Source organism: Phytophthora infestans, genomic scaffold, assembly GCF_000142945.1.
Source record: "Phytophthora infestans T30-4 supercont1.2 genomic scaffold, whole genome shotgun sequence".
Taxonomy (NCBI): domain Eukaryota; phylum Oomycota; class Peronosporomycetes; order Peronosporales; family Peronosporaceae; genus Phytophthora; species Phytophthora infestans.
In genome coordinates this window covers 3,936,637-3,948,323 of record NW_003303757.1, presented here as the reverse complement: position 1 = coordinate 3,948,323, position 11,687 = coordinate 3,936,637, and the positions used below count along the sequence as shown (strand labels likewise).

Here is an 11,687-nt window from a genome sequence, read left to right as displayed (position 1 = left end):
TACTTCACAATTAAAATGCGTCCGATTAGTCTTGTCATGTTATGTGCAACTATCTCGTATTCAGTATTGATAGCGGTATGATACAAATGTATTTAGAACAAAATCAAGTTTTAAGTCTAGACGTTCGGGTTACCACCATCAACCTTCGCTTGGCTCTTGAACGACGCCGAGGAAGCTATGGTAACTCTGTGATGGTTTAGACTAGCTCGTATATCATGGCCCTCGCCATCTAAGCAAAAACCTCTGGTTTTGTTGATAGCTAGACGCCAACCACTTTTTCAATTCACTTGGGGCTTTCTGGAACGGGAAGAATTGCCGAGTTATTTTTTTTATCTTAAAATCATTCGATGTTAGTTTTCGTACTTTGTTTGGCTATGTGTGTTCTCGTAGGTCCAGCAGTCAGCTAATTTCGATCTTTAAAATGCGCTATACAACGGCTGGCTGCACGTCGTCTTCGTCACCGGAACGTTATGCTTCAGCGTAGGCGGCCTCATCGTCTGGGCGATGCCAGCCTGGGGTTCCGAAGAAAGTTGTTAGAACTAGAGCTAAATCTGGACACTAGGTACAGCGTCGTCGCAGAAAGCGTCATCCCCTGTGGGGATGACACGACCGGTGCGTGTTGACGCCTTTGAAAGACGACGATGCATCCAGCTTGGGGCCTGTGCAAACGTTTCCATCGTGGCCAGTGTCGGCACGGAGTTGACGATAGCGTCAATCTTAGACTTGACTTCCATCGTAATTTTGTCGACGAGCGCCAGAGCTTCCAGGCTCTCTTCGAGCTGAGAGGGGCGACTCGCGCCAACTAACACAGTCGAAACACTTTCGTCTGAAACAACCCATGCAATTGCCAGTTGAGCTAGGGAGCAGTCGATTTCAGCAGCGATAGGCTTGAGATTGTCTGCCATCGCAGCACGTCGTTCCGTAGTGCCCCCTTCTGGTACATTGGAGTCATGTAGCGCGAGCCTTTATGAATACCGGAGCTGTACTTACCCGTCAGAGTCCCGTACACCAACGGCGACCACGTCGTCAGTTCCAACTTGTACTTCTTGTACAAGTCAGCTTAATTGAACTCCCCCGCGAGTGGTGGGGATGTTGTACTGAGCCTGCTCCTCAATGGGACGGACCAAACCGAGACGGTCGGCAACTTCGCACGCTTCGATAAAGTCGGAAGGAAGCCACTTGCTGGTGCCCCAGTAAATGGCCCATTCTTGCTCGATAACGTAGTTCATGACACGTACAGTTTTCTCGATCGGTGTATGCGGGTCGGGACGGTGACAGAAGAGAACGTCGACCAAGTCCAGTTTCATGCGGCGGAAAGAAGCCTCGGTGCCTTCTTACGACTTAGTCCTTGGTCGTTCGGTCCCGCTGTCTCGATATCCTTGTAACCGAGGAAAAGCTTGGTCGTAAGTACGAGATCCGCGCGACCTTAAACGCCATCAACGATGCCCTTATTGACGGCACCTCCTTGCAGCTTCTCCGCGTGGCCATTGGCATACATCTCGGACGTGTCGAAGACGTTGACGTCGCGTTTGAACGTCGTCTTCATCAGTTCATACCACGCGTCCACGGTATTTTCCTCCTTGTACTTCATCCGCGCACCAAGGCTTAGCTTGGAAACCAGCAACCCAGGAAGCGGTGCGTCATCTTGACACCAGAATCGGATAAGGTCGACATGTTGGGGCTAAGAGGTTGGGCGAGGAAGGGGACTGGACGCAGTACAAAGTATTGTACTGGCGAGATGAAATGCACCACCAGAAAGTTTTATGACCATAACGCTTGCAATACTGACCGCACGAATAATCTAAGAACACATATAGAATCGTCACGACGCATAGTTTATATTTTCTCAGTTGCTACTGCTTCACTCCCGCATTTGCTTTCAGCATGAGGCACTTAACGCCCAACGAGAGCTGCACATCATACGTGCACACGTGGATGAAGCTTAACAACGACTTGACCCCGCGAAGCGAGCTGTGCGCCAGCGAGTAGCTGCGTGTTTGGCGGTTTCGAAGGACATGGTCAAACGCACGTGGCCCACTGGAACAAGTACCAAGACGCGAATGTTCACAGCGGATTTCGGGTCTCGCGGTTGTCCTCCAAGATCAGAGGCGGGACAACGTCAATGTAATATATCCGACATCATAAATGAACGTAATGTGTCAAAGCTGCCAACGCATCAAATATCTCGGTAGCAGAGGTAAAAAAGAAGACAGGTAAATTTATCCCGCCGCGCACAATGCGAGATGAACCTCAACGAATGGATGTAAGTTCTATTCGGGGACGCTCGCGTGACCCGCGGGCGGACACGGAAGGTAACATTTCTTTTATGAGTGTCTACTTGCAAAAACAAGTTTTAAACTTAAACGCACGAAGATGCCCAAATTATCCAGAAATATATTTAAATGAGAGCTTTTGCAACGTAAATCATGTTGAGGGATCGACGTGGCTGCTCAAGAACTCTTCTCATTACACAACAAGCGGTAAGGGTCAGCGTTATTGCATTGTCGGTGCTGGTGCAGTGTACACGAAGAATGGAAAGTTGCATGCGGAGTGGGTGCCCGAGTCTCTCGAGTTTTGGCCGTCTCCCTACAAGGCCAATGACGCCGATTATCACGACAACTTCAATGGCGGCCTTTTCAACCAATGGCTTGAAAGACTGTGTGCTGCTCTACTGCTAGTGTATGGGCCTTGTCGTATCCATTTGGACGGTGCGTCCCCCCACAAGATTCAATTTAACGCACCTCCACCAAGCAACGCACGCAGAGCTGAGCTCATCGAATGGCTGCAGGGACAGGGCTTCACTGTACCAAGTAACTACAGTACACAAGAAAGCAATTGCGTGCTGTTTTTGCACAGGTGTTATTTTGTGCCATTTTATTAAAAATTCCAGTTATTATTAAATAATACTGACTTAACTTTATAAAACTGTAGGTGCGACCAGCACCTATTTACAAGGCGGTTGTAACGGCTAGGGAGTATGACCACGAAGTTCTGTATACGCCCCCGTATCATGCTGAGCTACAACCTATTGAGATGATTTGGGGGGCGCTGAAGAACCGCATTGCACTCGATCCAACCGCTTCGCTGGACGACTTAGGTGATAAGGTTGGAGAAGGCTTAGCCGCAATAACTAAGCACGAGTGGATCGGTGCCTATAAGAAGGTCCAACGACAAGAGAATGCCTACATTGAAGAATCGCAAGCACCAGCACCGGAGACGATTCCTACGCCAACGCGCGAAGTGCTGAGAGACCTAGCGGGTGAGCCAGCGACGAACGCCAGCTATGACACTCTATTTAAGTATAACGTTTCACAATAAATTTGCGCTTCCGCTTATTAAATCTTAGAGATGTCGTAGTTTATCTGCAGAAGCTCCGCCGTCCGGTGACGATGTGGTGACCATATGGTGTGATATAGCCTCGGTTTTTTGCTGAGAAAACATTAAAAACACACGACCAGGCCTGACCAACACAACAATGCCGGACACAAAAAGACAGAAACCAACCGGGCTGAGTGGCCTTTTTAGTAGCTCAGCGCTTGTACCACAGGACTCATCACGGCGCACACTGTACCTTGGACGGCACAAAAGTACCTCATAAGTGATCGTAATAAAGTAAGGGTGAAGTAAATGAAGTTGAAGTATCTGTGATGTAACTTAAAAAATTCGAGTAACGTTAGGATCGTACTACTTTACGTAATCGTCCTGCATATCTACTCCTCGTATCATCCAACGGTGTCAGCACCGAGGACTCCGTCTCTGCAGGCCAGAAGTCGCTCGTGCGCGATGTTCGGCTTGAGCCTGGAGGAACTCCCTTCAGAAGAGTTATGCGCAGGAGAACTGATCAAGTACTACAGCCGTCGTTTTATGTGCGGCGATTCGCGGGGCCTTCGTGAGTCTGTCGTCTTGGCTGTCGACGACAGCCCAGACAACCTCCTACCCGTGAGTTTGGATACCGGGGAGGCGTTGCCCCTTTCAAACTTTATGCGTCGTCGACGGAACAGTGCAGGCAGTGATCTAAGCGTCGAGGAGGTCAAGTGGCGAAAATTGAGAACGTACAAGCTAAAGCCAGGAAAGGTCCGGCGCCCTACTCAAACCAGCGCACTCAGAAAAGCTTGAAGTGCTGCAGTCGATGCTACAGTCGATGCAGTGCGTGAAACCCTGCGAGCTGAGTCTGCGGAAAAATCTTATCGACACTCCCTAGGCGCCGAAGTCAATTTAGCACGTAGTGACCGTCAATCTCATAATGAAACAGCCCCCAGCTCTCTGGAAACTGTCGTCCATACGCAAACGAAATGTGGAGCAGCTGCAAAAGGTAGTAAAGAGCACACTGTATGCGAGGAAATTTAAGCTGGACACTTGATTGACCTGACGTGTAGCCAAAACGCTGAATTCGTCGCCGGTGATGGGGCAGCGGTTTCCCCTGCGTCGCACACCACGTGTAAAGAGGGTCTGGAGCTGGAGAAGACGGGCGAGAGAATAATTATGAACGAGGAAAGTGTTTAAGATAGTGTTGACGGGGATCCAACCGATGCCGAACTTCTTGCAGCCGATAACTACATCAGCTCCGTTCCTACACGTTGGATGCGTGAGAAGATCCGCCATCAAGCAAAGCAAAGAAGCGGTACGTGGTTTGTGCCTCGCTCACGCAAAAGAAGACACCAACAGGGGTGCGCAATCACACGCAGTGGATCCCAGATCTACCATGCCCACTCTTTAGAAAGCGAAGACCGTGTTGCGGCTTCCTGGGGTTAAATCTAGACTGCGCAATTTGTATGCTTGTCGAATAATTTACGTCGAGGCTACGGAAGACGACTCCCACACCCCGACAGAAGTCCAATGGCCCGAGGTAGTTGGATGTATCAACGAACATTTGAACCCAACAGGGATAACGTTCAAGGATATAGGAGATTGCGGCCTCTGTGCTTGTATGGGGGACTGCTTCATGGACAGTTGCACAAATGCATTCTCGGCATTGTACTATACACCTGATTCATGCAAGTTGAACGCAATTTGTAGCAGCTCACCTAGAACTCGATCCACCCTGAAATTGTACGACACTGGCCGTGTAGGCCTCGGTGTGTTCACGACCACCGAGCTAGACGTCGGGGATGTAGTTGGTGAGTACGTCGGCATGCTGTGCGAATACGAAGGCCTCAGAAAAGGGCAACCAAATCAAGCGCTGAAACAAAACAGTGGCTCCACCATGTTGTACAACAACCTGTCGTCTACCGGCAAATACGTGTATGTGGAGGCACTAGAATATGGCATGATAACCAGGTTTATCAGTCACGCGTGTGAGCCCAATGCTGCCTTCGTCTGAATGCAGAACAGATCACACGTAAAGGTGTTAGTGAAGATGATTAAAGACGTGAAAGCAGGCGCCCCGATAACGGTGAGCTATAAATCGCAGAGGTGGTTCAGGTGCGCGTGTGATGTTTGCTGGTTCCAACACGATAACGAGATTGAGGGCGACGAGTCTAGCTAAAAATTGACAGATTTCGTGCCATAAAAAAGGAATCGGAGGTTTTCTCGTATAGATTTAGCTCATTAAGACAAGGGGCATAGATAAATACCAATGGTTCTAAACGACGTGGAGACCTATGACTTTTAGACGCATGTAAACTAAATGTTAATATGCATATTGGGGAAAATGGGTTTTTAACCAAAAAAAACTCATTTGCTTCGAACGTCAAGTGTTGATAATTTATCGATCTATTCACTTTAAAAGCAGCGGAGATAAGATCAAATCCTTACGTAGATAATGTGCTTCTTCATCAGTCTGGATGATTGGGACAAATTTGAGGGCATACTTAGACCTCATGGGCCTTCTGCGTTGCTGATAAGAAAGTGCTGGGCCTGCCAAAGGAGGGCGCCCGACAGTGTTATCCTGGCAATTGCCTCCCCGTATGCGCTTGTTCCTGTTTACGAACACCTTTCTTCCCCTGCAATCAGCGGGGTCGGTCGTACGCAGTGCGTACACAACGTGTACACACACCGAACGCAAAACAGTAGCCGCACGGACACCACTTCGATAGGATGTCAACGGGCCAGCCGCCCCATGGCTGGCCCTCAACTTCCATTCGAGCGTAATTGACGCCCATCTGAGCCGATACCGCTATTCCCTCCTCTGTTCTTTTGTGAGGTGAAACTTGAACACGCTTCGCTAATGAGGACACCACACGAAGCACAAGAGGCCCCCAAGTATACGCATAGTGAGGCGCCATGCCTTGAACAGTCCCTATCAGATTAGCTCGCACCATTTCGGATGCCCTACGTGTGAGGGTCTCTGGTTTTGAGATGTCGAAGCTGAACGGGCGAGCGGTTTGTGCCAGATCGTGACAACAGCCACTAAGTTCCCGCAGCAGCGTTCCCATCTTTAGTCTGCACTGTAGAGTGTAGTCTCTTTTCAATAATGCATTGAAAGTTTCAGCTGGGTTGTTAGTGGAGGCGAATCCACTAGGAGTGCGGAACGCCTGCCACGCTGAATAATTCCCATAAAACCACTGGTCCTTCATGTAGTCCACAAATCCACTGAGGTATACATTGGAGAGCCACGTCTTTCATTTTACATATCGACGCAGCCTACAGGACCGATCATCGCGGCTACCCAGTCGGGGTCGTCGGCATCTCTGACCCCCCCCCCCCAGATTTCACGTCGTTGCTATATTTATAGTATCACAAGAAACTCAAGCGGTATTTGAAACTACTCTGCTATCGTTACGCCGAATGTACTAAGCTCTAACCCAGAGAGAGTTAGTAGTGCGTTATGTCATGGCCGACGCTGACAAAGCGCAGTACAACTCTCTGTACCGCGTGTTCGGACACTGCTCTGAGTTTCAGTTTCTAGTGTTTTTTTTTCACGTTATTAAAAACGCTATGAAAGCAATTAAGAGCTTCCCCTCGGTTGTCTTGGCTGGGATACTTCGTTCTATCTACGATCTTTACTTCGTGCGCGATGAGCCCCGATTTTTCCAGCTGCGGGAGCAAGTTTACTCCCGTCAGGTGGTAGCAGCATTCGCAACATAAATGCCTTCGCAGATATTCCAACAACGAATGGCTGCTCGTCGGAGCCGTCTCCAACTATAGGTTTTCCTTCACGATCAAGGTCCCATCCAAATGTGAACGCCTGATCCATACCCTCGTCTCCACGAAAAGTCCTCGAATGAACCCACTCCCTTATCTCATCGACAAGGTCGCGGTTCTCCAAACGAGCTCGACTATAGTGGTTAAAAACGTTCTGGAAAACACGGAGTGGTGGTAGATTCTCTAAAGACGTCTGAAAGTTTCTGGCAAGCGCGTGTCGGATTCGCAAAGGCCGCAAATTGTGCTCGGCCATCTCTTTGTAGTACGTCTTGTGAGACGACGTGACCTTTTTCTTTTTCGGGGACATGGCTTCCGTGGAATGCGCGCCAAACTCGAATACAGAGACGTGGTTGGTGGCGAGGCATGTTAGCATCTTTCCGCGCCACGTGCACGGCAGCTCGGAGGCTTCACCGCATGAGTCGGAGCTGCACTGCATTAGCCTGTAACGCATCTTGTGTACGTCCGCGTCGTTGCACACTATACTCGCCATTGTATTACTCTTTCCCACATCGAAGGTCTTTAGTGCGTCGAGAATAAGCTCGGCGTCACGCGCGTCAGCGGCGAGCACACACTCGGTCCAGGGAATTTGCTTCGGCTTACAACGCAAACAGTGTGAACCACACGAAACTGTAAGTCGTATTTATAGGTCCACCCATTTATTGGTGAGAACAAAATTTAGTCGACATATATTTGCTAGGTGATACGGTAAGCCTCTGATTGGTTGCTTCTGATCTTCTTGCTGTACATCCCGGGAGATCAAAGACAGCCCATTTATTTGTGCTGGTACCGTAAAGTTTTGTGCTGCCCAGAGTTTACGGTGCTGCAGAGAGTCTATAGTGCCGAAACGTAATGTAATGTGAAAGCAATAGTTTCTCTTTTTTTTGAGTCCATCAAGGATACGTTTTACAGCATAGTATTGCGGAAAGCACAATAAGTTAAAAGCAAAGAAGCACACAGCTTATAGAGAAAACACGGAGCTTTGCAGAAAAAAAAGGGTTTGAAACTCGGAATAGTATTTCGGGAGAAATTGAGCTTCGAAGTTTGGTGGTGCATTTCATCTCAATAGTAATTTCAAAAGTGACTGCTCTTCTATTTACGAGACATGGACTTAATCGTAAACGGGAATTGCTCACGCTGCCGGCACGAAAAGCGCACAATCCAAGTCGTTGATGGGCCACACGTGAGTGTCAGCTCTTGAGAGCTTCTCATTTATGGGTACTTGTAAATGGAAACATGTTTCCCATAAAGTGTCTAAGTTACCGAGCGCAAGGTCTATTTCTAACGCACCATGCTGGCAGCAACAGCAAATAAAACTCTACTGTTTGCCCTCAATCATATCGACATCGCTTTGTGCATCTGCATTGACCTTCGCGGCGTCTCCCTCACTCTGAGCACTTTGACCTGAGGCCACAGCTGTGCTACTCGCGCTCCGAGCCATCGCCGAGCGAGATTTGCGAAGATTCTTCTTCATCCGGTCAAACATTCGCTGATCCGCACGCGATACCGAAGGGAACACGCGGTCGAACGCGCTGATGAAATGGTGATGCTCGATCCCCAGTGTTGCAGCGCCAGCGTCGAGTCTCGAGAAATCCGTCTCGCGCAAGGCGGTGATGCCAGCTTCACGCACCAACGCGCTCAGGTCGGCTCCACTGAAGCCCTCGCAACGAGGGTCGGCAGCGATGGCCTCGAGCTGAACTGACGAAGCCATCGCACACTTTGACGAGACGGTTTTGAGGATCTGGTGGCGCTCCGATGCCTGGGGCAGTGGCACATACAGCAGCTTGTCCAGACGACCAGGACGCAGCATCGCAGGGTCGATGATGTCCGGGCGATTCGTGGCGGCAATCACAAACACGTTGCGCCGGATGTCCAAGCCATCCATCTCGGTCAGAAGCTGGTTCACCACACGCTCGCTAACGCCGTTGCCTCCAGCATCGCCACCAGCGCCACCGGAGCGTCGAGGCGCCAACGCATCCAGCTCATCGAAGAACACGACACACGGAGACGACGCACGAGCCCTCTGGAAGACTTGGCGCACAGACCGCTCCGACTCGCCCACGTACTTGTCGAGAAGCTCTGGCCCTTTGATGCTAATGAAGTTGGCGCCACTTTCGTGTGCGATGGCCTTCGCCAGCAGCGTCTTACCACAGCCAGGAGGTCCGTACAGCAACACACCAGCAGGCATAGACAGCCCAAGAGCCGCAAAGCGCTCCGGATGCGCAATAGGCTGCAAGACTGCAAGCGACAGCTCGTCGCGCACCTCGTTAAGAGCACCAATGTCATCCCACGTCACATCCGGAATCGTAGCAAAGCCCTCACGCTTCGAACTAGGCTGGACTTTGGGGATTGCAGCGTCAAAGTCGGCCATAGTAATGCTAAGAGGAGCCAATTGGGCCTCTGTGAATGGCTCCACCTGAGCTCGTAGATCATCAGCCGCCGACGCAGCCTCCTCGCTATCGGCTGCCGTCTTCTCCTGCGTCTTCTCTACCTCCATCGCGTCGTCACTCGTGCCTGCATCTGACGTCTCAGTCTCCGCGGACACGTCCACCTCCGCTGCCAGTGTCTTCACCGCGTTAATGTTCGTGAAGATGCGATTCACAGCTCCCACCGCCGCCTCTTTCGTCAGCGAAACCAGGTCCGCTCCAACGTATCCAGGAGTCCGTCGAGCCAGCGCTGCAAAGTCGAACTCTCCCTCCAGCGTCATCTTCCTGGCCAGCACTCGTAAAATCTTCTCCCTCGCCTCCTCGTCGGGAATCCCCAGACAAATCTCACGGTCAAAGCGTCCAGCTCGACGCAGCGCCGAGTCCAACGCGTCCGGTCGATTGGTCGCGCCAATCAGAATCACCGGTTTGCCACCGGTATTCTCCAGACTCAGCGAGTCGGTGCTGGTCAGCAACTGGGCCACAATTCTCTTCTCCATGCCACGTGCTGACGTCTCTCTCTTGGGCGTAATAGCGTCGATCTCGTCAATGAAGATTATGGACGGGGCTCTACTGATGGCTTCATCGAACAGCTCTCGCAGCTTCTGCTCCGACTCGCCCGACATACCCGACACGACTTCGGGCGCCGAGATCTTCAGGAACGTCGCGCCACATTCCCCTGCAATCGCATGCGCCAACATCGACTTGCCTGTGCCTGGTGGGCCATGGAGTAGGACGCCTCGAGGAGGCTCCACGCCCAGATGCGCGTACACTTCTGGGTGCGTCAGAGGGTACTCGATGAGCTCCCTCACCTCCTGTAGAATGCTCTGGATGCCTCCGACGTCGCTGTATCTCGCACTGGGTCGCTCCACCACGAAGCCTCGGTTTTCGTCCATCTCTGTGCTCTCGTCCTCCTTTTTAACGCGTTTCCGGAGTATTTTAACCTTCTTCACGGCCGGCGGTTTGTCAGCGGTTTGGTCCGCGTATTTCTGCTGCATGGCGCGATTCAGCGAGTTTCCGGCGCCTCCTGCCGCCTGTTGCTGTTCCATCGCTCGGAGCTGCGCTTCGTCGTCGCTGCCGCTTTCGGAGCGCGAGCGCTTGGGCGTCTCACCGCCACTGGGTTGCGCCTTCTTCATCACTTTGGCCACAACTTTACGCAGCGCGCCCTGAGGCTTTCGCTGGTACTCAGCGTATGTCTCACGCAGGTGCGAGGTGACGGTCAGCTCGCTGGGTCGCGCGCCGCGCTCCTCGCACTCGCGCAGATAACGCCGCACATGGAAACTTACCTTGGCTTCCATTTAATGACGCGTTATTGGGGAGTGTGACTGGCGGAGAGGTTAGAGAGCGGTGATTGGAGAAAACAAGATGGAGTGGCTCACATAACATGTTGAAGTACACATGGCTACATAACATCATCACTTTCGTTGATGAGCCAACTCAACTCTTCGGCTCGTGATCACTTTTTGTTCATGGGGGCTATCGATTTCTTTTTAATAACGAGGTTTTAATCTCATTCTGCTTTTGTACTGCTATCCGGATACTTGGTATACGCTCCTCCAGCAAAAGAGTTCCATCATGCCCGCAGTGCCAACAGAGATGACCCACCGCTTTCTGGGTAGGCATCGAAGCTTGTGCTCGGTTCCTGTATGGAGTTCGATGAAAAATACACGGTGGACATGTGGTGCGAAATTATCAAGACTGCATTCGAAGGCGTGAACTTCATCGACACGGCCGAAGTGTGTGGCTTGGGGCAGTCGGAGAAGCTACTGGGTGGTGCCATCCAAAAGGGAGTCCATGAGGGCGTCTTCAGCCGTGAAGATCTGATTATCTCCACCAAGATTTTCTTCGGATGCAAGGACATGGCGACAGCAGGAACCAATGGGCAAGGGAGCACTCGAAAGCACATCTTGGAAGGCACACAGGCGTCTCTCGGGCGTCTGGGTCTCGACTACGTGGACGTCATTTTCTGCCACCGACCTGACCCTTTCACGCCTGTCGAGGAGACTGTGCGTGCCATGAACTATGTCATCAACAAGGGCTGGGCCTTCTATTGGGGAACCAGCGAGTGGCTCCCTTCGCAGATCAACGAGGCCTGCGAGATCGCCGACCGTCTCAACCTTATCCGACCCAAGTCCCAGTACAACATCTTCGAGCACTCTCGCGTAGAGTATGCCTACGTCGACC

The 11,687-nt window shown here is 51.2% G+C and overlaps 2 protein-coding genes across 2 annotated transcripts; both read right to left on the bottom strand.

Moving 5' to 3' along the window:
- Window positions 1-1,123: 1,123 nt before the first annotated feature.
- Window positions 1,124-1,649, bottom strand: PITG_01726 (uncharacterized protein; the record flags this gene model as incomplete). Its single annotated transcript, XM_002908299.1, has 1 exon — window positions 1,124-1,649. The coding sequence occupies one exon, from the start codon at window positions 1,589-1,591 to the stop codon at window positions 1,427-1,429; it is 165 nt and encodes a 54-aa protein (XP_002908345.1).
- Window positions 1,650-8,398: 6,749 nt separating this feature from the next.
- PITG_01725 (ribosome biogenesis ATPase RIX7) lies at window positions 8,399-10,801 on the bottom strand (the record flags this gene model as incomplete). The annotated part of the gene is made up of 1 exon (XM_002908298.1): window positions 8,399-10,801. The coding sequence occupies one exon, from the start codon at window positions 10,799-10,801 to the stop codon at window positions 8,399-8,401; it is 2,403 nt and encodes an 800-aa protein (XP_002908344.1).
- Window positions 10,802-11,687: the final 886 nt, after the last annotated feature.